This window comes from Monocercomonoides exilis (assembly GCF_001643675.1).
Source record: "Monocercomonoides exilis strain PA203 chromosome Unknown scaffold1-2713096, whole genome shotgun sequence".
NCBI classification, from domain to species: Eukaryota; Preaxostyla; order Oxymonadida; family Polymastigidae; genus Monocercomonoides; species Monocercomonoides exilis.
In genome coordinates, this window is record NW_027150546.1 from 1,765,001 (window position 1) to 1,792,500 (window position 27,500).

Below are 27,500 nucleotides of genomic sequence, written 5' to 3' on the forward strand. Positions count from 1 at the left end.
ACGAGATTGAATTTCTTGATTTTAAGGACACTGTGAATTGGATGACCTGTTTTTGAATGTATCGATTTTATTATTGTTTAATTTCATTGTTTACAATTGAGAATGAACGGTTTATTTTTTTAAAGGTATCTGTAAGTGTTGTTTAGGAGCACTCTTCTATGAAATTTATTTTTATTTTTTTATTTGATGCTAGCGAGCTTATGCCTCTATATAAGATATCTCTTTTATAAATCTTGGAGTGTTTATTTATTTGTTTATTTATGTTTATTATTATTATTATTATTTCACGTCTTTTACCGTTTGCTTACTATATGCAAATGATTCGTTTGTTGAATGCTGCCTCTGAGTTATATTTGACTGTGTGAATATGTTTTCCACTTTCCAAATTGCTTATGTGTGCGTGTGTCATGATTGCTATCATTGCTGGTGTTTCTTTTATTTATTATTGATTATTTTTTCTCTTTTATAAAAAAAATCCTTTTTTTATGTAAAAATTGCATGGTTTGTGCCTATTGTTTGATGTATGTACATAACATACTTTTCCTCTTATTTTTTAACTCATGTTCGCTTTATAATGGCTATTTTTACAATTTTCTCTGACATTTTTTAAAAAGCTCCAATTTGCATTTATTTATTTTTGAATTTGTTTCCTTATATATTTTTTGTTATGATTTGAAATAATTCTTCCTTTGCATTATACTTTTCTGTGGACATTCGTTCATTGAAAATAATTATAAAAATATTTTTTTTATGTTTCATAACAACTCTGAGGAGTTGACTTTTGAATGACAGCGTTTTGTCATCATTTAGCCCACATATTTCCCGATTGATTTACTTTGTTAATCATTCCTTTTTAATTTTTCTTTTCAAGATGATTGATCAAATTCAATTTATTATTTTTTTATCACTTCTATGATTGTTATAAATTGGTGAATGTTTAATTGTATTTTTATTTGGCTTTATTGGATCTTATAAAAATTCATAAAAATGCTCTTTGAGCAATTACAGTAATTTAATCCAGTGATAAAAAGCTTGGACATTTTCTGTCTTTTTTTGATTATGAGAAATAAAGAAATTTTCTTTAAAAACTTTATTTAAAAAAAAAATGAAATCAGCTTGGCGATAACTACAACATTAAAAGCAAGGATCTTCTGGAATTAAAAACAAATAGAAAAATTGCATGAACAATAATAAAAGTCAAAAAGCAAAATTTTCTAAATATATAAATGAATAAAAGACAATTCCAAAATAAGAAAGGAAATCAAGAATATATTTCTTCTCCTCTTTCCTTTTAAAGATATCACGGAGATGATGGTTATGTTATAAATTAGAAAATAGCAATTCTGTCAGATTTTATATCTATTTTGTAAGAAAATCACAAGGTTAGAAAATTTAGGTCAATATAAGCATCTATGGAAGTGTTGTTCCAAATGAAGCAAAAAACGGGCTTTGCATTGGGCCAGCCTTTATTTCAGCTTCTCTTTCAGCTTGCCGAATCTCCCTTTTTTGCTGTGTTATCTGAAAAAGTCAACAATAATCTTCAAAGAATTTTGCAACAAGAAAAGCAGGTGTACCATTCGATTTTGCATCTGCGTTTCTAATAAATCTTGTTTTCTAATAATTTCTCTTTGGGCTTCTTCAGAAGCTTTCATTCTTTGATACTCACCATCACGGAGTTCCTAAATTTTTTAATATTTTTTTCTCAAAAAATGTAACAATTGTACAAACTTGTGATCTATTGTACGCTTCGTTTTGTTTTTTAAGCATTTCCTTTTCGTTTAGTTGATTTTGAAAGTCTTTAGAAATCAAAGATCTTCATGAAATAGCAAAACAGATCATTCAACTCAAAAAATTTAAAGAAAATTTTGTATACTTTATTGTTCTCTTTTCTTCTGGTGAACCAAGATGAAGTTTTGTTCTTTCCTCTGTAAGCTTTGCCCTTCTTAACTTTACTTGTTCAATGCGCTTTGCATCCAAATCATCGATTGTAAGTGTTGATGTTTGGTTGGCTTTGTTTGGTTTTTTAATTTGTCGACGTAGCATTTAACTTTAAGTATGATTTGTCAGAAAGATTATCAATTTGATTGATAATAGTCTTTAAATCCTCGTCAAAATGTTTTCTGATCAATTTTACCAAATATTTTTGAATTTGTTGCTATTATCGTAATTTGAAAAAATGAAATAATCATTATTTCTTCATCAAATGTTGCCTGTTTCTTTTGAACAACAAAGAAATGTATAAAATTATAATCTTATTTTTTTCTTTTTCGAATATTCTCTTTTGTCACATAAGAATTATTCAAAATGAGAATTTTTACAATCGGATTGATAATTTTGATGTTTGATATATAATTATTGTAATTTTGACGATGAAAGAAATAAAATTTTCAGATATTAATTGCAAATCTGATAAAATTTTTCGGAACACTTTTTTTCCTAATGAATCTGCATCAATTCATTATTGTTTCTTTCTTTGAAAGAGTGTGATTAATATTTGAAAATTGTTATCCTTTCACAAAAAAAAAAAAAAAAAAAAAAAAAAAAAAAAAAAAAAAGAAAAAGATCAAGATAAAGATAAAGATAAAGATAAAGATAAAGATAAAGATTAAGATAAAATACATTCGTGTTATTTATTGAAATCATTATATTTCAAACAATAATTTTGGTTTGACTATTTTGTCAATGAACGAAAAAAAGCGACAGTATATATTTGAAGATACAGATTTCTCATGAAATACCAGACAATATCGATTTCACAACAACTGCAAGAGGAATTATTCTGACAATTTTCCTCAAAATATGTCTCATTAACGCAGACTCATTTGATATACAAAACTTTAAAAATAGCTTCATTTGTGTCCGAAAAAAATTAATGATTGAAAGCTCAAAGAAGCACAAATTCCTATTTCTTTGAAATTTCAAATAATAATATTTTCTGAGCACAAATGAAGCTATTGTAAAAATTTTATATCTCAATTGAGTTAGTATTGATGAGATATGTTTTGAGGAAATTTGTCAGAATTATTCCTCTTGCGGTTGTTGTGAAATCGATATTGTCCGGTATTTTGTGCGACATCTGTGTATTAAAATATGTGCTGTCGCTTTTTTTTTGTTCATTAACAAAATAGTCAAACCAAAATTATTGTTTGAAATATAATGATTTCAATAAATAACACATATGAATTTTATCTTTATCATTATGTTTTTCTTTTTCTTTTTCTTTTTCTTTTCTTTTCTTATCTTTCTTTCTTTCTTTTTTTTTTTTTTATAAAAGAATGAATAATTATGTCTATTGCAAAATCATCAAAATTTCAAAGACAAATGGAACAAAATTCTTGAATTTCAGAAAAAACAATAAATTATTGAAAAAAAATATAAAAATTTAACCAACTAATTTTCCACGTTAAAATTGCTACCTTGGCTTTAAGCTAACTCCTTGAAAATGAGAAACAAACATTAAAAAACAAAAAATTATCTGTACGTAACAACATCCATCGCAAATTTCATTGTTCCGAATGTTGCCTCAAACATTTTTAAATTAAAAATGAATCTAATATTGATAAGTGCATTTAATGATTAAGAAGTGCGCTTAGAATGATGGCTATAATCAGTATGAGATGAAAAGAAAGAAGAAATCGTCTGCATTGAATTGGAAGAAGAAGAAGAAGAAGAAGAAGAGTTCGACAAAGTTGATTTTCCCAAAAATGATGAGGACGAATCCTGTTTGAGATGAGACAGATCTTGCATAGCACCTGGTGAATACGAAGACTGCATTGCTTTTGAGTCACCTGCAGGCAGAAGTGGTGTGGTGTCTGTGTCTGTATCAATGTTTGCATCTCTATGGTCATCTTTCTCTAACAGTCTGGCTGTGCTTTTTGCTTCGCTTCCATTTCTTCTTTGGTTGGATGAGTATGTAGATGAACCAATTCTGATTTCAGGTGAAGAAGTCGGGGAAGGCGTGGGGGTGGGCGAAGTGGATGGTGATAAGTAGGATTGCTCTGGAGAGGAAATGCTTTTGGACGAAGAGCTGCCAGTTATGATAGATGAAGACGAAGAAGAAGAAGAAGAAGAAGATGATGATGATGATGAAGACAAATGTTTTCTTTCATTCTTTTCCCATCCTCCGATCTCGTTTTCGTTCTGCTCCCTCCAAACATAGCGGCTTGAGGTCAGACATTGCGAGTAATCAACTTCTTTGTGTGTCACAAACTCCACAATGTTGTTCCAGACGCCATTGTCAAACGGATTGGAAAAGCGCTCTCCCTGTTTTTGATGTCATTTTCATTTATTTATTTATTTATTCATTGAGTAGCGTGCAAATTAAATGAAATTTCATATGAAAAAAAAAAAAAAAGAATTAAAATAAAATAAAAATTGAAAAAGAATCAAAAAAATGTCTCACAAAAAGCAAAGCAAAGCAAAACAAAATAATCAAACGAAAAAAGAAATGAACAGAATAAACAGTTATTTTTTTATTATAAATTGAAAACAGACAAATAAAAGAAAAAAAAATGAGTAATCTACCCTCAGCATAGCCAATTTTCACACCTTCCAGAAGTATTTGTATCTTGCAGCGTTGATTCTTTCGTTCGTTGTGAGGTTTGCCATCATCATGCGAAGATGCTGAGACAGCAGAGTCAAAGGAAAGCCAATGCCAAAAAAGGACATGAGCAGAAAGATTAGGCTGATTGGCTGGTGCAGCAGGATGTCCTTGATGAGGCCAAAAAAGGAGTGCTTTGTTGAAGTAAGATCGTGAATGATATCTGATGATGGAATGACAAAGAAGTGAGTTCAATTGTTTTCATTGAAAAAAAAAAAAATAATAATAATAAAAAGGAAGAGGAAGAAGTTGAAAGAAAGAAAGAAAATGAAAACAGAAAAGAAAAGAGGAAGTTTTGAAAATAATTGAATAAAAGTTTAATTATTTTTAACGCAAATAAAATTAAATCAATGAAAATTGTCAAAAAATTTGTCAAAATAGAAACAAACGTCGAATTGTTAAGATGTCAAATTGAATTCCCATCAGCAAGAACAAAAACACATAAAGCAAGAAATATCGATGGTTGCCCCATCCAACATCGTTCTATGCAACAAAGAAATTATTCAATAAAAAATTGTTGAATAATAATAATAATAATAATAATAATAATAATAATAATAATAATAATAATAATAATAATAATAATAAAAGAAATATTTTCATTATTTAAAAAATAAAAAATAAAAATCAATCAATCAATCAATCAATAAAATAAAATAAAATAAAATACCCCAATCCATCCACAATGATGATCGAAACGGGCAACACATTGATTGCATGTTCCACAATGTTTTGCCCTCAGAGGCCTGTATGTCTGTGATTATTATCAGAACATCAATAAATAAATAAATAAATAAATAAATAAATAAATAAATAAATAAATAAATAAATAAATAAATAAATAAATAAATAAATAAATAAATAAATAAATAAATAAATAAATAAATAAATAAATAAATAAATAAATAAATAAATAAATAAATAAATAAAGTTAAGATTAAGAATAACCTTGCAAGTCGTGCAAATGCTCCTAACGATCTCGTCATCTGACTTCATTTTCCTGATCTTCTCGATCACTTGCTGCTGCGTCTGGCTTTTCACAACACCAGGATTCATTTTTAGTAATATAAAATACATCATCTCCTCCACAACAATGTACACAAAACAAAATATTGCATATTTTGGATAGCTTTCTCGAAGCTCTGTGAAAAAAAAAAGAATAAAAAATAAAAAATAAAATAAAAAGATAATTGAACAAGAAAAAAATGTCCAACAGAAATTCGACAAATGATGCGTCCAAATTAGATAAACATGCAGTCAAACAACAACAAAATAAAATAAATAAAAATAAAAATAAAATAAAATCGATGAAAACAACAGAAAATAGAAAAAATTTCTATCATTTCATTTATCACTCAAGCACACCTGGAAGCACAGCAATAAGAAACCATATGATTGCTGCTAATGTCAAGAACGTCTTTGCAAGCACCAGGCCATATTTGTTCATTTTTTGCTTCGTTTCGTTCATCTTCTCCTTTTTCATCAGCATATTTCGGATTTTCATTGCATCTTTTATTTTCTTCTGATTTCCATCAGAAAACGAGAGAATCAAGCAATGCAACGGAAGCCTCCCGTTTTTATCTTTGATCTGTATAAAGTGCAACCAATGTTAATAAAAAAGAAAAAAACATTCAAATGAAGAAAGAAAATACTGAAAAATAACTATTTAATGCATTCAAACATTTGTTTTAGCTCCGTTATTGATGAGAAATTCCGCTTCATCGTGAAGCGAATAAGCACATGCCCAATGAAGTGGAGTTAGTCCTTCTTGATCCACTTTGTTAATCGATGCATTCTGTTAATAATATTTGGATTCAAAAACAAAAAAAAAAAACACAATTTGGAAAAAAAAGCACACAAAATACAATAAAATTGTTGCTAGTCCCAATTGTTTTTGATAAATAGACCAATGAAGAGCGGTATGACCATCTTTATCTGTTGAGTCAACAAGTGCCCCATGATCAAGCTTTAAAAAAACCCAACAATTTAAGAAAATTTATAAATTCGAGAAGTTAAAAAGAAAAAACAAACCAAAAGTAACAACTTTTCTTTGCTTTTTTGATGAACAGCCAAATGCAATGGTCTAAATGAATTTTTGTCTGGCTGCTCCAAATTTGGATGATACTTTAATATAATAGAAACAGATTCTTCGGTGCCGTTTCTTGAAAAAAAGGTTATGATTTAATTTAAAAAATCGTGCATAAGCAAACAAAACAGCCAAGTGAAGAGGTGAGTATCCGTTAACAATAACCTCCGTCGAAGATGAGCCTGTTGAATAATTGAAAATTATCAAATTTGTGCAAAAATTTGAACAAGATCTGTAAAATTATGCTATATATGCAAAATATCATTACATACCATGCTGAAAAAGAAGGTCTAGAATTTCTAAACGATTTAATAAAATTGCTTTTTCCAGTAATTTACTCGAAATCTCAGGTTCAAAAACTAAACTCGAAAGCGATGAAAGCTCATCATTCAGCTCTTCACAAGCATTTTGCTCTACCAAATGAAGCAAATGCTCAACATTCATAAATTCAGCTTACACGAAAATACGAAATATTTATTTTTTTCGAGAAAAATATCCTTGTGAAGAAATGATGGTTGGCATATACAAACCTTTTTCAGCCTTGCAATAATTCATAATATTATGTTCTCTTCAAAAACATGTTTTATTTCATTTAATTCCAACCATTATATAACATTCTATTTTTTTATTTCTTGTTTCCAAAATGTCAAAAGAAGATTTAAACACAATGGATCAAGAAAAATATATAGAATCATTAGGAAAAATTATTGAAAGAGACTATTTCCCGGACTTGCCAAAGCTTCGCGTTTTATCTTCATTAAATACTATAAATGACGCAGCAATAGATGCAGTGAATAAATTGGAGTTTCCGACAGAAAGATCTAACAGCCCATCTGATTTACATCTTGACGAATTTCATTCAAAAGTTATCAGTGAAGATTCAGCATCGTGTGACACTTGCTAATTATTTGTTTTCTTTTATATGAAGAATTTTAATTTACTAACAGATTTAATGACCTCTTGCAGATCCAAAATGAACAGCTCAGAGAACGTTTTCCAGTACGAATTTTTTATTTTTTGAGAAAACTTTTGTTAATGAATTTCTTAATGAAAATCTATATTTCAGTGGGCTTTTGCATCACACGAAAATAAGAAAACTAGTGAAGGCAATAATTTAAAAGCAATTACAGATGGAAGTCATGATGGATCTGTAAAGATGGTCTGACACATTGATTCTTCTTTTATAAAAATTATGATAATAATTGTAATTATTATTATTCCATTGTAAATCTTTTCAATTTTAGTTAACTGATGGAACTTCTCCCGCTTTTTCTGTAACATCTTCAGTGACTTCAAGTCGTCCACTTACAGAAATCGTACTAAAAGAAACGTTTTCCTCTTCAACAAAAAGCCAATCACTTCATGATCTTATGCCACCTCCTTCAATTTCTCGTCAAAATACACATATTCTGCCTTCTGTTTTACACTCTACTCCTATTGACAACTCAAAGCTTCAGTCACAAACCGAAAAGTCACTTTCTTTATCCAGCAGCACTTCAGAGTCAGTCATTTCTTCCGAATTGCTTCATACTCCAATATTCACTCCACGAGTCCATTCATCTTCCGCTCTTTCTGATCCTTCATCTTCTACATCATCATCTACTTCTGGAGCCATCCCTGTTACTCCGTTCATGACATGGGGAGTAATTCCAGTAACTCCTACCATTTTACCAAGCAACACTCCACTTCACACGCCACGACTTTCCGCACTGCCCGAAACGCCTTTGCGAGACGACAAGGCATTTGTGCTGGCGTTGAAAGCACGTGCAAAAGCACAAAAACGCGGTGTTGAGCTTCCGGGGATGAGTCGAAAAAGTCATTTTACAGCAGAAAAGCGGCTTGGTGCTGAAAGGACACGAGGAAAATCGAAGAGAAAAACACTTTTAGAGAAGATGGAGGCGGGTCGCGCATTGACGGAAGGGATGATGACGATTAGGAAGGCAGAGAAAGAGGAAAACGAAGAGGCTTCGTTAAAACAAGACCAACTGGCAAAACTGAAACAACAGCTGTCTAACAACAGAACCACTCCTTCTTTGATGAGTGGGCTGTCTCCCGCAGCGAAGCGTTTCGTGCTGACAAAAACACCTTTGAGAAGAGGGATTATTGCGAACAAGGCAAAGCATCAAACAAAATGAGGATTATTTCTATTCTGAGAGACTACAATTTTTAATTCTTAAACGCGTAATCAAAGCCCAAACAGAAGCCATTGATTGCTTCTCGAAGATGCACCAACAAACGTGCAATTCAAATAGCTTCTCAGGTTTAACTCTTTGCTTGCATTTTCAAGAACCTGAGAATCTTTAATTTGTGGATATTGTTGATGGAGTAAATGTTGAATAAAGAGTTTTTTTCTTCTTTTGATAAAGTTATTGGTATTTCTTCCAATAAATATTATTCCACAGTCAACATTCATTTTTTCTTTTTTTCTTTCATTTATTACAATATATTCGCACAACACTCGAACAATCAAAAAATTTTTATTCGATCATTTGTATTATATTTTATTTTTCAAATCAAACTGATTTTTATTCCGTATGAGGGTGCATTTGTTCTTTTTAGCATGTCTGATTCTGGCAGAGACATTTAAATATCAAGTCATCTATGAAACAGCCACATTAGTAAACCAAGGTATTTTTTCAAATATAACTTTTAAATATAAATGTATTTATTTTGGTCAAGGCAACTCAAATGATGCACAATTTCCCACAAATGACAATTATAATTATTTGTCAGAACAGAGAAAAGCATCAGGAATGGAAAGATGGAAGGCAGGAACATGCACAGCGATTTATTCATTTTTACGCTTTTCCAATTCTTCAGTTGGACTGGAAAATGTGGCAGTCGAATATTCTTCCTCGCCATTTATTCTAATAACAGATAAATCGAATGTGATGTTGGATTCCTGCATTTCCTCCCAAAAATCGGAATCTCCGTTTCATTTGCAAAGTGGGACTATCTGCCTCACAAACATGACTTTGATCCACCAAATGAGTCTTAACCCTTCCAGTCTCATATTTTCATCTGATGACAAAAATTCAGCCATTTTGAGCAACTCCATCATGACAGACCTGGCTGTTTCAGCTTCAGACCATTTCCTGTTATCAGGAAAGAGCAAAAGCGAACAGATTGATAATTGTGCCTTCAGGAACATGTCTGTGAAATATGCCTCGAATAGTGATCATTTTGTGGAACATTCATGCTTTCGAAGTTCAATGGAGAACAGCCTCATTTATTCGTGTGTGAATGTCTTTGAAGGAGGGATTTCGAGTGGATCGTATTCTTCACAGGAATTCATCTGCAAAAACACAACAATAAACTTTGGGAAAAGAGAAATGATTGCCCTTCAGAAAAAAGAAAAACTGATCACGACAGAAAGCCAGTCATTTTCGTTGTGTGAATGGGAAGATTGCACATCCCCGTATGGAGGCGCTCTTTATGTTCATGACAATGCAAGTGCCATTCTCACAGTCGAGAATTCTTCATTCACAAGATGCGAAGCAACTTCTACAAGAGGCGGAGGAATATATGCACAAAGAATTGCTGAATGCATTGTGCTTCATTCAACATTTGATCAATGTGTTGCATATGGTCCTTCAGATTATGGAGGAGGGGGGATTCAATTTGAAAATGTATATGTTCAACCGATGGTTGATGATTGTTATTTTAATAATTGTTCTGCTGCCAATGATGGAGGGGGAATAAGCATTTTAAATGAAACTACTCAAAAACAAAAAAAATGTGTGATAAACTCGTTTTTTAAATTTTGTCAAGCATCTAACTCAACAGATTCTATTGGAGGTGCAATTATTCATTGGGACTGCACTGATCAAGTGGTTGTATCAAATTGCCTATTTTACTGTTGCCATTCAGTATGTGGAGGAGGTGCAGTTGGAATAATGATTAATGCATATAATAAGGGAGTTTTATTTTATTTCTGTTTTTTCCATAATAACACATGCATGAAAGGAGGACATGATATTATTCTGCAAAACTCAACGTCAAATAATATTGATCCAAGTTGCTATTCGACAAGACAAACATCAAACAGAGTCAGTACAAATTGGAATCTAATTACAGACAGAAGCGAATGGCTACGCAAAGATTTTGGAAATGTGAGATTTGTATCTTCAACTGATTCGCAACCAAAAGGCATAGACACATATGTATGTGGAATTAATGAATCTCATCCATGCAGCACTGTCAGCCATTGTTTGTCTCAGCTTATTCCAGACTTGGTTCCCAATGTCGAGGTATCTTCGGGAACGATTATCGAAACAAATAGTTTTGATTGTGGGATCAACACTTTCACTGTTTATGGCCAAAGCAATATGAGCACAGCAATCCAAACAGAATTTGAAGTATCTGGGTTATCTCTTTTTTCAGTCTCAACAGGCACATTGACTGCCAGAGACTTTGTTCTTGTGCATGACTCGGCTCATCCGAATAACCGTGGGTCTAGACTGTTTGAGATAAGTGGAGCAGGAGGAATGAGGATCAGCCGACTGAACATATCTTTTGGGAGCGGACAATCAACAGAAACAGCATTTTCGACAGAACTGATAAATGTTCAGAATGGGATGTTGCAGATGGAACATGTGAACTGGGCAAAGACTATTTCCAGAAATTCACTGTTTTCGCCTTCTTCTACAAATGAGATTTCATTGACACTTTCAGAATGTACCTTTGATGGGATTGAGAGAGCAACAAGCGGAGCAGCAGTGATGTCTTTTTCGAATGACAAGGCCAACATTGATGTGAATTCTTGCATATTTTCTGGTTGTGGAAGCAGAACATCAGCTGATGGGGGATCGATGATGCTGTGTGTTGGGAATGGAAATGAAGTGAAAGTGAAAGGTGGATCTTTTGATGGGTGCTTTTGCTCTGCAACATATGGATTTGGGGGAGGAATTCTTCTTCGATTATTGAATGAAAATCCAGATTTCCTGATCTCCTCTTCGTTTGGCACAAATACAGCCAAATGGGGAAGCGACATCTTCGTCATTTCACCCAATCTGGAAGAAACAACAAAATCAGAAAACATCACATGTGTGACAGATTCATTGGATTCTCTTGAGAAGGTGAGAGGATATGACGATGGAAACAACAGTGTGGCCATTCCTCTGTGCATCTATCTCCTCCCCACCCCAGAAGAAATATATGTGAGTAATACTGAGGCATCTGATCACTCACATTGTGGAATTGTCCAATTCCCATGTTTGACTTTGAAGCACTCACTCGCACGGTTGACAGGAGAAAAGAAAGTTGTTGTGAATGGAATGATTGCGATGAGTGATGAATTAACATTTGTTGGACAGAAACATGAAATCCGAGGAAATGATGATGAAAGTGGTTGGACAGTCTCTGATTCAAGTGAGACATCCAATTCATCCATGATTTCAGCCAGTGTTGAAACAGAATTATCAAAACTCATCTTCTCTCTTCCATCTTCCCTTTCTCTTCACTCCACTTTCATTTCGTCATCTTCATCATCAATGACTCTGTCTCAATGTTCGCTTTCTCTTCAAAATCCATCATCAGAATTGACATTTCTGTTCTTGTCTGTTGAGTCAGGGATCCTGATAATCGACAAATTCTCAGCTTCATCAATTGATTTGAGGAGAAATCCATTGATCTCATTGTCTGGAAGTGGAACAAATAGCGAGTTAATGAGCACTCTGTGGTTGAACATGACAAACTGCAATTTCACAAAAATCGAAAGAGCAGCTGGAAGTGGAGGGTGTGTGAGCATTGACAACAGCAATGATGAAAATACAAATTCACAAATAAATATTGAAGAATGTTCATTCGATGGATGCTCTGTGCTTGCTGATGAAAGCAGAGGAGGGGCCATCAATGTGCAGTTAAAAGGGAATACGCATTTAGATATTATTTCTTGCACATTCACAGGATGCACAGCACCAGCTGAAGGACGAAAGATTGGGTTTGGAGGAGGGATTGCACTGAAGCTGATTGATGATGATGCTTCATTTGTGATCTCATCCCCTGTTTTTGAGGCAGACAAGCCAAATATTGCAAATAATGGAAATGATCTGTTTGTCGAATCATCGAATCTGACAAAGAGCGTTACAAACACCTCTCTTCCATTTGTGACTGGGCATCTGGCAGATATTTCGTTTGATTCAATGAGAGGCTTTGATGGGAGTGACACAACGAATGCCATTCCACTGGTCAATTTCTGGCGAGCAATTGGATCAGAGATATTTATTGGGAGCGAAGGTTGTGATGTGTGTGTGTGTGGATTCTCAGATTATCCTTGTCTGTCAATTGATTATTCATTGGATCGATTGCCAGAAGGAAATGAAAGGAATGTCAGCATCATTGGAAAAGGGTATCTTCAAAAATGTGATGATGTGAGTGGAATTTCAATAAAATCAGCTGATGAAGAAATGTGTTCTTTGGAGTGTCTCTCATCTCTTGAAGGAGCAGAAGGAGCAGCAATGAAGATTTGTCGCATCACCAATTTCGAGCTGATCAAGTTTGTGATTCCATCTTCATTTGCAAGTGGAGTGAATGTTTTGATGCATGTTGGATCAAGCGAAGGATTGTTGACTGTGAAAGACTGCTCATTCACCAAAAAAGGAGATGAGAGAGAAGACACTATCAACTTTGGGCTGATCAAAGCAGAAGGAGGGACAGTTGTGCTGGAATTGGTGACGATGCAATTGTTGAGCTTTTCTCAGGATGTTATTTCTGTGTTGTCAACAACGGTGCTGAATGCGAAAAATCTGACGATGAAGAATATTGAGTTGGATAGAGCAAGTGGATTGAGGATATCAAAGGGATCAGCCGGAGAGAAGAGAGGGAGCAATGAAGGAGAACAAAACATTGTTATTGAGTGGAGTTTGTTTGAAGAAGTCACCCAGAACAAGACAGAAAACATTCCCGTCATTCGAAATGACAATGATGAGCCATTGAAAATGGGAGTTCGGAACACGACGATGAAGAGATGTGGTGGAACGAGGTGTGGAAAGGGAGGAGGGATGTTTTGTGTGTTGAATGAGGGAGGAAGTTTTGAGTGCTCATTTTGCACGATTTCAGAGTGTTTCTGCTCGACTGCAGGAAGAGGTGGGTGGTTGTTTCTGGAATGCACCTCGATAGCTGAGCAGCCTCTGAATTTTGTTCTGTCGAACATCACATTCAGAGACAACAACGCATTGAGAGGGAGAGATGTGTATGTTCGATGCCACTCAATCGAAACACAAATTGTTGATGAGCAATTCTTGCTGGATTTCAGAGCGCCATTTGTGAAGGATCTTGCAATATGGGGATGCACAACAGACTCGTTTGAAGGAGAAGAAGATCTTTTGTTGAGGGTTGTGAAATATCAGAGCGAGACGATATTTGTGTCATCAATTGCAGACAATCGCGCAGACAGCAAGCAATGTGGAGAATTGGACACGCCATGCCACTCATTGAGTTTTGGAATTCAGCATATCATTCCATCTCTGTACTCGCAGCTGCTGATCTTGGGGCAAACAGAAATTGTTGGGAAGTGTGATGTTCTTGATGTGACCATCCGCTCACTTCAATCTCCCTCAGCTGCTTTGGTGCATCTGAATTCAACAATAACCAATGAGGGAAATCTGATCACAACCTCAGAAAAAGTACGGATCGAAAGTGTGAAATTCAATTTTGGTCAGTTATTTTCATATTCAGGCAATTCAATCATTCATGAAGCAAAGGGTCAACTTTCTCTTTCATTTGTTGATTTTTCTTTGGTTGGCGAATCAGAAAGCATTGAATCTGTTGTTCTGAATTCAACATTGTTGAGCATCGAAAATGGAATTCTTCATGTTGACAACTGTTCAATATCAATGCTTTCATTCAAGAAGCCTTCATTTTTGTTAAATGGAGATGAGGTTTCAATCACAAATATGAAACTGGAACAAATTGAATCAACAACAGATGTATTTGAGATTGGACAATGTGAAAGTGTTGCATTGAATGGAGTATCTGCAGATGGAGTGAAATTGTCTGAGGGTTGCGTTATTGCGTTAAACGATTTGTCATCAGGAACAGTTTCTATTGGAATCTCCTCATTCAACAACTGTTCGAGAAATTCAGAAGGAGCTTCTGTTCTTTCAGCTTCTTCATCATCTGCTCAAATCGTTCTTTCAAACTGTTCCTATTCAAATTGCGATTCTCTATCTGAAAAAGGAAGCATTATGGAGATGAACAATGCAAAGGATGCTTCGATGGATTTATGTCAATTTATTGGAGTGAAAACAAAAGAAAGTATAAATAAGAGAAACAGCGATTTTGAAGAAATATGTAAGTGGAATGGATCGCTTGTTCACTCAGCGAATTCTTCATTGATGATGAAGTATGTGACAATAATGAATGCTTCATCAGGTGGATTGTCAGTGTCTGCAGGCGATGTGACGATTGAGAAAGGGGAGTTTTTGAACAACAATCCATTCATTGAAAAATATCCATCAGTGAGAAGAAACATCATTTGTTCAGATTCAGCATCGCTGTCCATTTCCAGCTTGAAAGGGGGAGATGGACAAGAGAAGAATTCTTCTCTTTGGATGTTGAACGATGGATGTGATTTGAGAGGGATAGCAGGAGAAAGGTCATCTCCATTTTTCATTCCCAAACTGGAAGATGTTTCAGTGAATGAAAATGGCAGCAATGTTGTTGTGAAATTCAGGGGATCTCTTTTTGTGCCATGTGATTTGTCATTCAGGTTGATATTCAAAACAGGGGATGTGGAGTTGGTTGAGACATATCCATTTGAGGAAGACAGTTTTGTATCAGAAACAGAAGTGATTGGAAGAGTTCCATCAGAAAAAATTTCAAATATTGGAGATGAAACAGAGGTGTCAGTGATGATTCTGTTTGGAAAACAATTGGCTGCAACTTCTCCTCAGATTCTGAAGAACAAAACAGAACCAAAGACTGGAAATGAAAAAATGGTTGAAGGAAGAAAAGAAGGGAAATCTTATTGGTTGTTGATTGTGATAATAATGGCAGTTATTCTTTTGATTGTTCTGATTGTTTCTGTTATTCTTGCAGTTCGATGGAGGAAATCTGAGAGACGAACAGAAGAATTGGAAGAAATAGTGAATGATACAGTGAAGAAGGATCCAAAAGCATTCGAGATGGTGACGATGGAGATGTCTCCAGAGGAGCAATGGAGGAAGGCAGAGAGGGAAGCAGAGAAGAAGAATGAAGAGAGGATAAAGAAGAGGGTGTATGACAAGACACTGGAACATTCAGAGTCATCAGAGCATTTGCTGAGTGAGAGTGGTTCCACTGAATACATCCTGGGAAGAGATTCAGACAAGATCCCTGATTGGGCATTAGAAAAGGAAGAGGAGGAAGAGGTGAGAAAGAGATCGCCTTCACCTTCTATCTCATCCACTTCAACAACTGATTCAAATTCAACATTTGTTCGAGGGGAGGATCTGTGTCCAACCACTTCATCGATGTCGAATCTGGTGGATGCGATGGCCTGTTCATCTCCCCATGAGAAGCTGATTGTGGATCTGAGGGATTCACTGTTCATGCTGTTGCATGGAAGGAACAAGACAAAAGAGATGGCGATTGGCACTCTGCAGGAGAGGGAGGTGACAGCTGCACAGATCCTGTTCTGGGTGGCGAATCTGGCACTCCACTCCTTTGATGAAATGGACAATCCTCTCTCATCTCTTGCCAATCTCAGTCCACACGTTGTGCTGTTCTCTGAGCACATGGTGATCTGTATTGTGATGCATTCGAACTTCCTTTCTTCTGACGATTCAGATTCCTCATCGATCTCTTCATTAACTGTTGTCTCTTCTTCTTCCTCCAATATTTCAGTGATGAGCGAGAGATTCACAGACTCTCCACCTCCATCATCTGCCTTTGAGGATGAGGAACTTTTCAAAAAAGAGTGCCTGAGGTGGAAAGCACCAGAATTGTTGATCAACAAGAATATGGGAGCGAAAAAGAAGTCAGTTTCATTCTCGATTGGGATGATGCTATGGGAGTGCCTGACATTGGAGATTCCATTTGGAGAATATGAGGGTGAGGTGGCAGGGCAGAAGATCGTGAATGGGGAGAGGCCAGACATGTCAGAAATCGAAGGCACGACATTCTGTCGCCTGGTGAGATCGGCAGTGGCGCAGAGCAAAGACGATCGCCCGTCGCTGTTTGTGATGAAGCGCGAGTTTTTCCAACACTTTCCGGCTGGAGTGATGATGGTGACTGTGTCAGATGCAATCGATTACACCGAAGACTCAAAAGTTGTGAGTGCCTCGTTCATCTCGGACATGCAGTGAGGCTGAGTTGTTCTTTGAGCAGCAATTGCTCCACATCCTGGCTTCGTTAAAGCAATCGTCGGAACTTCTTTGCATTGTTAATATTTGTCAACACACTGGGAAAGATTCTTCAAATGCTTTCGAGTCAATGGTAATTTTGAAAGATGTGCAGTCAAATGAGGGAGCGAAAAACGAAATCAGCATGATTGACTATTCGATTCAGACTTATTTTTCAGTTTTTATCCGCTTCTGCATGAAGGGCGAGAACATGAATCAATACAGCTATTTCATTTTTTGATTTTGATTTTGTTTTTCAGTGATGTTTGGCTTATATTGATTATTCTTTCCTTTTTCCGTGTTTTTATTTTGAATAATCAGCATTTTCAATTTTCAGTGCAATGAGAAACACCTTGAAAATTTTATCATTTTATCATTTTTCGTTTTGTGTAATTCCATGTTTATATTTTGTAATATTGTTGCTCTCTTTTGCAATGATTCTGTTCATATTTGCAAATCAACCATTTTTCTCTCATTTTATTTTCAAAAAACAACTCTTTTTTTATGATTATCTGTTCATCACATTTTGTATATATTCATTATTATTTTTAATGTTTGTATATTTTATGAATGATTATTCTTCTTTTTTGAAGTCAGAAGTGGCATCTTCATTTTTTTAAAAAACATTAATGATGAAAAATCAAACTCACACATTGAAAATATCTCAATATTTTCTTTTCCTTCGGGGAAAAATAAAATAAAATAAAATAAAAATAAATAAATTAATAAAATTGTTCATTCTTTTTCTATTCTTAAAGAACACAGTTATGCGTTGAAATAAAGAAAATTTCTTTTCGCTTGGTTAAAATAATATTACAATTTCTTCTTGTATGATTATTTTATTTTATTTTTCATTTCATTTCATTTCATTTTTTTTTTTTTTTATTATTTATTATTTTTTTAAAAAATACTCTTACAAATATTCCAATGGAATAAACAATTAATGAATGTTTTTGTTTCTTCATTTTGCGTAATATAATCATCAAAAACAATTCAGTTATATGACTATTTCCAATGCTTTGCTATGAAATAAGGCATTTATGCTATTTTTAAAAATTTTCTTCTTCAATTTTTGCAAATAACTGAGTGAAATGTTTTAAATTTTTGATGAAGTGAAAAAGGAAAAAATGAATATCAAATACAAAAGACATTCGTCAGCGTTGCGTTATATCTTGTTGTCAAAGTATCATTTTCAAAACGCAGATTTTCCGTTAATGTCTGTATCCTCCACTACCGCCGCTTCTGCTGTATCCTCCACTCGATCCACCTCCTCCATACCCACCTCCGAAACCAGAACTTCTTCCTCCGCTGCCTCCTCCTCCTCCTCCATATCGACCATGTCCACCACCGCCACTGCTTCTTCCATAGCCTCCTCCTCCTCTTTCACTGCTTCTGCCTCCACTTCCACTGCCAAAACCTCCTCCGCCACCGCCACTTCTCCCATTGCCACTTCCAAATCCTCCGCCAAATCTTCCTCTTCCACCGCTCACAGCTGAATCCTCTTCTCTAACGCGTAGTTTTGGCAGCTCTGTGACAGTTGTTAGAGACAAAAAGCGATGAGTGGCAAATGCTCTGATAAACGTATCTGTGTTTTCAGACGGAACATCAAAAACAGCCGATCGCAGATCCGCACAAAGTCTCATGTGCTGCACTGAATCGATCATTTCTGGTGGGAGCAAAGCACGAAGATTGGACCACACATACCCAGGCGACTGGATCTGGAAGGGCTTCTCCTGCCTTGCGGCGGCGGCTGCTGCAGCTGCAGAGGAGAAGCGCTGACTCACAGAAGGCTGGCGCTCCTTCACAGCAAAGAACAGAGTTGTAAGTCCAGCTGCGCTTGTAATGAGAGATCGCATTTTGATGGGTTTTGAATAACCAGCTATCAATGCAATCGCACGAGATAGTACTGTCAGCATGTTCCTCTGCACTTTCTTCATCTCACGCCGTTCCTTTTTCGTTGTTTTGTCCTTTGCAGCAACATCATCATCTTTCTTTTCCTTTTCCTCTTTCTCTTTGCCTTCTTCCGCTTCTTCTTCATTATTTTCTTCTTCCTCAGCATCCTCATCGTCTGTATCGTCTTCTTCCTCTTCATCCTCTTCTTTATCAGCTTCATCCCATTTAAACAGAGCAAGCTGTCTTTCCAACCTTTCCTCCTCTTCTTCCTCACTCAGCTTCTCGCCTTCATTCAGCCCAGTTCCCATCACCTGCATCACCTCCTCCCAGTTCTTCACCAGCGACCGCGCAACAGATTTGAAGAACGGAACCAGCGAACCCGAAACAGCCACAATCTGCTCTGCCGCATCTCTTCCTGCAGCTCTCATCATTTGTGCAACCGAAGGCGCAGAAATGTGCTCGAACCGAATCGCGCTCTGTCGTTCCACCATCGCCAGGCGGTACTCGTCTGTCTGGTTGTACAGCACAATGCATGTGCCTCCTCGTCCACACCGTCCTGTTCTCCCCGAGCGATGCACGTATGTCTCTGTATCTGTCGGTGCATGCGTCACAATAATCAGATCCACTTGCGGAATATCAATACCTCGCGCTGCCACATCAGTAGCAATCAGCACTGCAATATTGCCCATCCTAAACGACTGCAGCGTCTGTTCTCTCTGTGCCTGGGCAATGTCACCATGCAACGGCTGACAGCGGAAAGACTTCAACTCGGCGCACACACACAGCTCATTCGCCTCGGCCTTCTGGTCGCAGAAGATGATGCATCGCCTGTGGATTCCTCCAAAGGCCTTCAAACAGTCTCCGATAATTCCGCTCCGCTCTGCTCGTGAGGCCTTCATTGCATAGTGCTTCACACGCGATGGAGTGGCCAACACACCCGATCCCACGAGATCAACCCACACTGAATTGGGCTTCGGACGCAGAAAGTGCCGGCACAGACGGTTGACCCACGGCGGCAACGTGGCCGAGAACAAAAGGATCTGTGGTCCAAAACGCTCAGCGGAGAGGTTAACAGAGGTAGAAGTTGGGCCTTGTGAATAAGGAGATGAGGAGGAGGAAGAAGAAGATCTGAAGGGAATTGGAGGTGGCGATGGAGATGGAGCAGGTGGAGGTGGGCTCTGCGCTGGATCGGGCCATCCAAAGAATGCTCTGTCATGGTCATTCTCACCTTCTCCGTCTTTTTTGCCGCTGTTTGAAGCATCCTGAGGTAATCCAAAGGCGAATCCCATTATCTTCTCCACATCTGGCATGAACCCAAAATCCAACATCCTGTCAATCTCGTCAATTGCAAAGAACTCTAAGCACAATGGCTTCTCCTTTTTCCCTTTGTCGCCGCTTTCTTCTCCTGCAAAAGAATGTCTTGAGCTCGAGCTGCTGTCACTTGGGTCTTTCCACAGGCAGATGCTTCTTCGTTCGATCAGATCTATAAGTCGACCAGGAGTCGCAACAACAACATCTGCTCCACTGGATATCATCCGGGACTGCTCCACGATTGATGTTCCTCCATACACCGTTGCCACCGACAGCGCAGCCTGTTTGTGGCTTCCCAGACGTTCAGGTGAAAGCGAAGGATCCGAGGACACTGCATACTGTGGCTCTTCCTGAACAACCCCAGCTGACCCAGTGGAAGAAGAAGAAGAAGAAGAAGAAGAGAATGAAGGCTTCACGATTTTTGGTCGACGTGCAATTATTGCGCTTGTGGGAGGTACGCCTTTTATAATTGATTCAAATTCTCGCCCTATTTGTATGGCAAGCTCTCTGGTGGGTGCAAGAACAAGAACGTGAGGAACAACACCACGGGATGTTCTACGTTTGCTTTTTTCTTCCCTCCATTCCTTTTCGTTCAATAATTTCTTTTTGAGGACTTCGACAATTGGAACTAAATGAATGCAAAATACAATTTTTTAATTCGCAATAAAGGACAAGAAAATTTCAACGGCAAACTTACAAATGCCAGAGTCTTTCCTGAACCGGTTAATGCTCGGCCAACAAGATCAACTCCATTCATAACGTGATCAAAAGTTGCCTCTTGAATTGGGAAAAGTGATTCAATTCCACGAGCCTTTAAACACATCTTTGTATGATCGCATAACTTTTCAAAAGCAGTTTTTTTCGCATTTTCAGTAACTAAGAGAAAATTCGAAATTAAATTTCAAAATTTTTATAACAAAGAAATAAAACAAAATTTTCACATTTTATTAAAAATACCTTTACTCTCTGTTTTTACTGAATCATTAATTTCGTCTTTCTTCCGCTTTGAATCTGTTTTCAGTGAGGATTCGTCCGTTTTTTTACTTTTACTTGATTTTGAATGTTTCTTTTCCGTTTGTTTCTCAGCTTCATCGCGCTTTGCCTTTTGTGGTTTTTCATATGCATCAAATTCGCTTATGTCATTTAATTTGAAAGGAGTATTTTCCTTTTCGCGCTGTTTAGGCATTTACTCAGTATAAAAATATGACGAATGGTTGTTCGATCATACACGAAGGTTTCAAAAACATAATTTTGGAATAATAACATTAATATTATTTGAAGGAATCCCTTCAGTGAAGTTTTTCAGCAATGAGAAGATCAATTTATCTGTATTAAATTATAATGGAGTATAAAAATAGTTCGATTTCTCCCGATGAAAGGTTAAGATTAATTCTATCAAACATAAAAGAATGGTCGAACCATCATGTAAGCTGCCATTGTGAATCTGAAGACAAACCAGTTACTGACGCAGAATCGAAAGAATACAAAACAATTAGTTTTGCTATCGAGAGTTTGCATATTTTTGGGTTTATATCCAATTGCTTTGATATAATGATAATATGTTAAGATAATAGATTGGATTATTTGAAGGAAAAGCAAGCTGGAAGATCATTTGAATCAGAATATCCAAACAAGTGGATTGCTTATGATTCAGGCAAAGTTGTAAATTTTTCAGAAGTGTATGCTTTCAATTAACATTTATCATTTTTAATAATTATATTTCTAGTTTTGAAGAATGTATATTTGAATCACCTGAAACTTCTTTCGTTGTCTATCCTTCAAATGAAGCAATGGCTCCTCCAGGAATCATAGAGTGATTCTTTTATAACATACATCGCAAATTTACATTGTTAATAATATTCATGCTTTTTTGTTCATGAGCTTCAAAGATTTTAGAAGTAGTTCTTTATTGAACAGATTCATTGAACTTTTCGTTTTTACTGGAGAATTGATCAGTAATACTTGTCTCACTGTATCTATAGGCTGACTACAATTGGTGCTATTACAATAACAATTGTCACATCAAGAAAACTCGTGTCATTCTATACCAAGATTTTTTATTTTTTTGAGTTAATAATTATTTTTCATTATTTCCTTTGCGTTGAAAAATGGTTTTTCATCTAAATTTGTTGAAAGTTTAGCAAACAATAATGCATTTCAAGCAACTTCAATGCATTAAGCATTTATGAAATAATTCTATTTTTAATTGAAAGATATTACGAAAAATGAAGTTGACAAATGTTATTATCTTTGAGTTTTGTGCAAACAAAATAAAAAATAAAACAAAGAAATGAACATCACAAATTCTACAATCAAAATATTTGAATTCAAGTCTTTTCATGTAAACTATGAACAGATGAATTTAAAATATTCTTAGCAATTTCAAAAAAGAAAGAACCTCAAACAAAAAAGCCAAACAACAACTTCAAAAAATAAATAAATAAATAAATAAATAAAAAATACTGCAATTACTCATGCTATCATGAATAAAAATTCACTTCAAACAGAATAATGGAGTTTTTGAAAAATAACCACTCTAATTATCTATTTCAAATAATTAAAATTTAATATCAATTATTTTTAGAAGTCTAAAAAACAATTTACAGTTAATTCAAAATGTTCATCTTTCTTGGCTTCGGAGTAAAGGTTGTCGATATGAATGGGACTCATCCTTCATTTGCCCATACGGAGCTGTTGCATTTGCTCCTTCTGAATCTGGATCAATTTTTGTCGAAGAAGATTTAGCCGAATCTGATGAAGAAGTTGCAACAGATGGAGGGCTTGGCTGGTAAAGATGAATTGCAATAAATACACCAACAAAAGAAAGCGTTTCAACAACTTCCGTAAGAAAGATACCAAAAAATCGCATTACGAAATAGTTTCCGCTAATAACATTTAAATCATTTAATAAAAGATATGAAGAAAAGATATTATTGAAATTTTCAGAAAATATATTTTTCGACAAAAATAATAATAATTGGATATTCAATAAAAAAGAAGAAAGCGCAAAAATAAAATGAAAGAAGAATAATTCAAATAAACAGTCTGAAGCCAATTTCTCTTTATTGCATTTTACAAACCAATCATTGATATCATCTTGCAGGCAAATATCTAACTGCTTTTTTGCAAGCCCAAGAGAAACACTTCCGTTGCATATATCCACAATACTGCTAATTACTTGAAACAAAAAGGAGCACGTCATCACAAGAAGCATAATAAGAAGTAAAAGCATTTTTTTAGCAGCAATTTTGATCAACTCAGATTTCAAGCGTGACTTAAAAAATTTGTATGTGAGCTGAAAGACAATAATTGTGAAAATAAGCATCATTATAAATAATGCAATGTTAAATATCAGCAATGTAATATTTGATCCAGTTACAAAACTCTGAGTTCCTGAAGTCACAAACTAAAATTTAAAAAATTTATAAAAATTAAATACAATCGTTTAATTTGAAATATCGCACACCATTGAACAAAATTTCAATATGTGATAAAGAATAATCAAAACAAATACAAAAATGTAAATTAAAACTTGAGTAACAGTTTTGTGTGTATGATTTTTAATTTTCGGGAATGCTGTAGCACTCCCCAGCCACATTGCACTAAAATACCACATTAAATAATACGGTGCTTTGTACATTGTATGACATACATAAACCCATGCTTCATTCGAAATTGGCAAAGGAACAACAATGTAAAAACATCTTTGAACAAAGAAAAGAAAAGTGCAAATAAGTGATAGTTTCTTTTGTATATCGCTCTTCAGTGAGGTTATTTTTAATTCATCAATGATTAGATAAGTACATGACAAAAGTCCAATAAAAAAGAAGATAAAAAGACCAATCATTCCACCACTTCCATGTCCGTAAAGATCTATGTCATTTTAATTATTATTTTTTATAAAGAAAACTGCAGTATAAAGCAAACTTGGGAAATTATGAATAAAAACTTCTTCTTTCAATTTCATGAAACGAAAGATGATTTTCCAATGAAATGATTAAATAATGGTTATAAAACAGAAAAATTTTTTAAATTTTGTTTTATATTTTTAAAATAATGAGGTACTTTTTATTTTTAGAAAAATACTTTTTCTATTAATATAGAGAAAAATGGTTATAAATTCATCATGTTAACAATTTATTTAAACAAAAATGAAAAATCACAATATGAATGAAATGTGGAAAAAAAAAGCTTTGTTTATGCATTTGACATGTATTTTGTCACAGATTTTGTTCCCTCAGAAACAGCGTGCTTTGCAAGTTCACCAGGAAGAAGTAAACGAACAGCTGTTTGAATCTCCCGAGATGTGAGAGTGTGACGGTTGTTATAACGAGCAAGACGAGATGCTTCAGTTGCGATTCTTTCGAAGATATCATTGATGAAAGAATTCATGATTGCCATGGCGCGATTTGAGATTCCAGTTTCTGGGTGAACAGACTTCAACACACGGTAAATGTAGCTGGAATAGGTCTCATGACGCTTCTTCTTTCTCTCTTTCTTATCTCCAGCAACTTTTGCTGCTTTGTCAACTTTGGGAACTGGTTTTGTTTCAGTGTTAACTTGAGACATTAATAATAATTAAATATTTACAAAAATATTTATTGAAAAACAAAATTTGATGATCATATTTATAATAAATCAAAAACAATTTCTGACTTTTAGTGCACAAAAATATATATTTTATGTTGGGATAAAGATCAATATTTCTTAAAAAAGTTTTTCCTTCTTCATTTTGTTTTTTTATTTTCATTACCATGTCTTGCGTTATTTTCCATAAAAAAGTGTAAATATAGAAACAATATAAAAAAATATTTATCATGATAGTCAGTCTTTTTTCAAAATTTTGTGAATTTTTTTGAATATTTAAAAGAATTCATATGATTGATTGTGTTTTCAAATTTGCAAAGCTCTCCAGGATATAATCATTGAATGAATTATTCACCTTGAAATAAAATCAAAATTGAAAATTAATATTTTGTTTTTCATTGATTCAAGCAAAATACTCTTGAAATTCTCTAAAAGAATGTTATAATTGCACTTGAGAAAAGGATAAACCAATATCAATTTATTGTTTTTTTGTTATTTGAAAGTTTTCTTTCTTTTTAATTTTTTACCTGGAACACACTAAACAATAACAGAATTCATTTTTCGTAAAAAATGTAAACATTGATATAATTGTATCAATATTAATAACAATAAAAATTAGTTTGACAACCTTTTGAAGGATATACAAAACCAAACATTTGTTATAATCAAAAATTATTGAAAAATCCTTTCAAAGAAAAATAAAAATAAAACATCTGAATTTTGAAGTGTTAAAAGAAAAATGTGATGTTTGAACTGAAGACGACTTTAAACTCCAGAACTTTAATTTTCTTATAAATCAAAAAGAAATAACGCTTAATTATCAATAGTCATTAAAGGGAACACTGGACAAATTATCCAATGCTCAACGAATCTCATCAAAAATCCACTTGTCACAAACGACGCAAGCGCAATTTGATAAAAATGTAAATAAAATAAAAATAAAAATTTTAAATGAATTGAAGAAAGTTAAGAAATATTTGTGAAGATTCAATTTATCGATTATGACTATTTTTTTTTTAAAATCTCAAAATGTCACATTCAAAAAAAAAAACAAGAGAGAGAGAGAGAGAGAAAGAGAGAAAGAGAGAGTGAGTGAGTTAGAGAGAGCGAGCGAGAAGAAGAAGAAGAAAGAAAAAAAGAAAGGAAAATACACATGAAAGAAATGCAGTTGTTAAAAAAAAATACTTTTAACAACAAACAACAAAACCAGTTAAAAAAGCATGTTCGTGCAAAATGGCACAAAAGAGCTTTAAAAAAGCTATCTATACAAAAAAAAGAATATTTATGCTTTTATTTAATTTCTTTCTTCGACTTTTTTTTTTACGTTTTTTTTTAAAAAAAAAGAAGAAGAAAGAGGAAGAGGAAGAGGAAGAGGAAGAGGAAGAAGAGGAAGAAGAGGAAGAAGAGGAAGAGGAAGAAGAAAACAAAACAAAACAAAACAAAATTATTAATAGAAGCATTCACAAGTGAAGACACAAAGAGTATTAATTTATAAATTTTATAATTCGATAATCGTTCCATTCCTCATAAAAACAATCAAAAATTCAAAAATACAAAACAAAACAAAATTTGAAAAAATGATTTTTTTAAAAAAAAAAGAAAGAAAAGAATCAAATAAAATAAAATAAAATAAAACAACCCATCAAAAAGGAATTACAAAATTCTGTTCTTTAACTGCCTTCGCTCTTTAGCGAATTTGTTAAAAGCAGAATGTCTTTTCTTTTAACTGACAACCTCAATTATAAGCATTTTCAGTGTTCTCCTCATCGTTAAACCGATTTTTCCTCCTCTTTCTTTTTCTCTTCTTCTTCTCCTCCTTTTCCATCCTTCCAGCCAATCTACAAATAGTCAACTATTTTCCCCGCATCAACAAATGGAGAAGTGTTCTTCACTCCAATCCTTTGCCCTTCTTCATCCGTCCGCGGCGTGCTAAACTGACGAGCTTCAGCATCATTGCTTTTACCCCTTTCAGTCAAAAACAATTCCTGTTGATTCGAACCTTCTCCACCATCTCCATTAACTTCACCTTCGCGAACGCCTCCTCCTTCAGAGGGATCAGAAAAAGACATCGAAGACGATGCTGGCTCTTCTGTATCAAAGTTCTCCGTCTCCTCTATGCTGTTATAATGTGGCAAAATCTCTTCCCTCTTTCTCTCTTTCTCTGCTTCTTTTTCAGCATCCTTATCTGCAACTGCATTTGCATTCGCACCACTTTCATTTCCTTCCTTTTGCTGCCATCTGTCTTCAGCCATCACTCCGTAGCCGTTCAGCGGTGATGTCTGCTCTGCTGTTATCACCATCGGAATTGGCGACGGCATCTGAGACTGCATCGGCGGTTTCATCGGAGTTTGCATTGGCATTGACATTGGCATGTTTGATGGCTGTGCAGGCATTGGATAAGGAGGTTGCATCGGAGATTGCATTGGCGTCTGCATAGGTGCTGACATAGGCACCACCATTGGAGTGGACATCGGAGTCGACATTTGAGAAAGTACGGGAGGTGGAAAAGGCGTATTCATAGGCATTTGCATAGGCATCTGCATCGGCATCTGCATTGGCATAGGCATTCCCCCAGGAGGAGCCATCCCTGGATACATCTGCTGCCCTGCTCCCCTCATCTCCACAGACTGCCCGCGCACTCCATTCTGTGCATTCCGATCATTTGAACTGCTGCCATATGAATTCCGGAAGATTGCTCCTT

The 27,500-nt window shown here is 34.8% G+C and overlaps 10 protein-coding genes across 10 annotated transcripts in view; 4 read left to right on the top strand and 6 right to left on the bottom strand.

Annotated features, from left to right (window-relative positions):
• Positions 1-1,023, top strand: part of MONOS_5035 (uncharacterized protein) — a 2,167-nt gene extending 1,144 nt beyond the window's left edge. Inside the window, exon 1 of the mRNA XM_067875153.1 lies at positions 1-1,023. This exon is cut by the window's left edge and continues 1,144 nt beyond it. The gene's annotated coding sequence lies outside the window, so the exon portion shown is untranslated.
• Positions 1,024-1,075: 52 nt separating this feature from the next.
• On the bottom strand, positions 1,076-2,102 carry MONOS_5034 (uncharacterized protein). Its single transcript, XM_067875152.1, has 4 exons — positions 1,874-2,102; positions 1,729-1,813; positions 1,575-1,679; positions 1,076-1,518 (listed from the first exon to the last, which is right to left on the bottom strand). The coding sequence occupies exons 1-4, from the start codon at positions 2,041-2,043 to the stop codon at positions 1,411-1,413; spliced, it is 468 nt and encodes a 155-aa protein (XP_067736453.1). The 5' UTR covers positions 2,044-2,102; the 3' UTR covers positions 1,076-1,410.
• Positions 2,103-3,278: 1,176 nt separating this feature from the next.
• Positions 3,279-7,170, bottom strand: MONOS_5033 (putative Ankyrin repeat family protein with DHHC zinc finger domain). The gene is made up of 11 exons (XM_067875151.1): positions 6,959-7,170; positions 6,811-6,868; positions 6,632-6,761; positions 6,459-6,566; positions 6,282-6,395; positions 5,966-6,188; positions 5,549-5,742; positions 5,271-5,354; positions 4,990-5,083; positions 4,549-4,763; positions 3,279-4,263 (listed from the first exon to the last, which is right to left on the bottom strand). Exons 1-11 carry the CDS (start codon positions 7,128-7,130, stop codon positions 3,577-3,579), a joined length of 2,079 nt encoding a protein of 692 aa, XP_067736454.1. The 5' UTR covers positions 7,131-7,170; the 3' UTR covers positions 3,279-3,576.
• Positions 7,171-7,329: 159 nt separating this feature from the next.
• Positions 7,330-8,821, top strand: MONOS_5032 (uncharacterized protein; the record flags this gene model as incomplete). Its single annotated transcript, XM_067875150.1, has 4 exons — positions 7,330-7,574; positions 7,634-7,685; positions 7,753-7,845; positions 7,931-8,821. 4 exons carry the CDS (start codon positions 7,330-7,332, stop codon positions 8,819-8,821), a joined length of 1,281 nt encoding a protein of 426 aa, XP_067736455.1.
• A 1,197-nt stretch (positions 8,822-10,018) lies between these two features.
• On the top strand, positions 10,019-16,972 carry MONOS_5031 (uncharacterized protein; the record flags this gene model as incomplete). The annotated part of the gene is made up of 3 exons (XM_067875149.1): positions 10,019-10,315; positions 10,473-10,555; positions 10,705-16,972. The coding sequence occupies 3 exons, from the start codon at positions 10,019-10,021 to the stop codon at positions 16,970-16,972; spliced, it is 6,648 nt and encodes a 2,215-aa protein (XP_067736456.1).
• A 1,082-nt stretch (positions 16,973-18,054) lies between these two features.
• On the bottom strand, positions 18,055-21,400 carry MONOS_5030 (putative DEAD box polypeptide 47). Its single transcript, XM_067875148.1, has 3 exons — positions 21,170-21,400; positions 20,906-21,088; positions 18,055-20,840 (listed from the first exon to the last, which is right to left on the bottom strand). Exons 1-3 carry the CDS (start codon positions 21,396-21,398, stop codon positions 18,220-18,222), a joined length of 3,033 nt encoding a protein of 1,010 aa, XP_067736457.1. The 5' UTR covers positions 21,399-21,400; the 3' UTR covers positions 18,055-18,219.
• Positions 21,401-21,553: 153 nt separating this feature from the next.
• On the top strand, positions 21,554-22,029 carry MONOS_16886 (uncharacterized protein; the record flags this gene model as incomplete). Its single annotated transcript, XM_067869756.1, has 3 exons — positions 21,554-21,722; positions 21,780-21,891; positions 21,939-22,029. 3 exons carry the CDS (start codon positions 21,554-21,556, stop codon positions 22,027-22,029), a joined length of 372 nt encoding a protein of 123 aa, XP_067736458.1.
• Positions 22,030-22,438: 409 nt separating this feature from the next.
• MONOS_5028 (uncharacterized protein) lies at positions 22,439-23,881 on the bottom strand (the record flags this gene model as incomplete). Its single annotated transcript, XM_067875146.1, has 4 exons — positions 22,439-23,097; positions 23,293-23,618; positions 23,745-23,814; positions 23,865-23,881. 4 exons carry the CDS (start codon positions 23,879-23,881, stop codon positions 22,833-22,835), a joined length of 678 nt encoding a protein of 225 aa, XP_067736459.1. The 3' UTR covers positions 22,439-22,832.
• Positions 23,882-24,315: 434 nt separating this feature from the next.
• On the bottom strand, positions 24,316-24,817 carry MONOS_5027 (Histone H2B). The gene has a single exon (XM_067875145.1). The coding sequence runs from the start codon at positions 24,779-24,781 to the stop codon at positions 24,410-24,412; it is 372 nt and encodes a 123-aa protein (XP_067736460.1). The 5' UTR covers positions 24,782-24,817; the 3' UTR covers positions 24,316-24,409.
• Positions 24,818-26,577: 1,760 nt separating this feature from the next.
• Positions 26,578-27,500, bottom strand: part of MONOS_5026 (uncharacterized protein) — a gene marked incomplete at its 5' end in the record, with an annotated part of 5,174 nt that continues 4,251 nt past the window's right edge. The window contains one exon of the mRNA XM_067875144.1: positions 26,578-27,500. This exon is cut by the window's right edge and continues 1,548 nt beyond it. Within this exon, the coding sequence (XP_067736461.1) occupies positions 26,638-27,500 (863 nt within the window). The 3' untranslated portion in view covers positions 26,578-26,637.

Coding starts and splice junctions, on each gene's coding strand:
- MONOS_5034 (XM_067875152.1), bottom strand. CDS start 2,043: ATGCTACGTCGACAAATTAAAAAACCAAACAAAGCCAACCAAACATCA. Junction 1,814..1,873: donor GAAGAAAAGAGAACAATAAA/GTATACAAAATT, acceptor TATTTCATGAAG/ATCTTTGATTTCTAAAGACT. Junction 1,680..1,728: donor AAGCGTACAATAGATCACAA/GTTTGTACAATT, acceptor TAAAAAATTTAG/GAACTCCGTGATGGTGAGTA.
- MONOS_5033 (XM_067875151.1), bottom strand. CDS start 7,130: ATGAATGTTGAGCATTTGCTTCATTTGGTAGAGCAAAATGCTTGTGAA. Junction 5,084..5,270: donor ATCATTGTGGATGGATTGGG/GTATTTTATTTT, acceptor TTTGTTGCATAG/AACGATGTTGGATGGGGCAA. Junction 4,764..4,989: donor TGACATCTTAACAATTCGAC/GTTTGTTTCTAT, acceptor TTCCATCATCAG/ATATCATTCACGATCTTACT.
- MONOS_5030 (XM_067875148.1), bottom strand. CDS start 21,398: ATGCCTAAACAGCGCGAAAAGGAAAATACTCCTTTCAAATTAAATGAC. Junction 21,089..21,169: donor AGTAAAAACAGAGAGTAAAG/GTATTTTTAATA, acceptor ATTTTCTCTTAG/TTACTGAAAATGCGAAAAAA. Junction 20,841..20,905: donor AAAGACTCTGGCATTTGTAA/GTTTGCCGTTGA, acceptor GCATTCATTTAG/TTCCAATTGTCGAAGTCCTC.
- MONOS_5027 (XM_067875145.1), bottom strand. CDS start 24,781: ATGTCTCAAGTTAACACTGAAACAAAACCAGTTCCCAAAGTTGACAAA.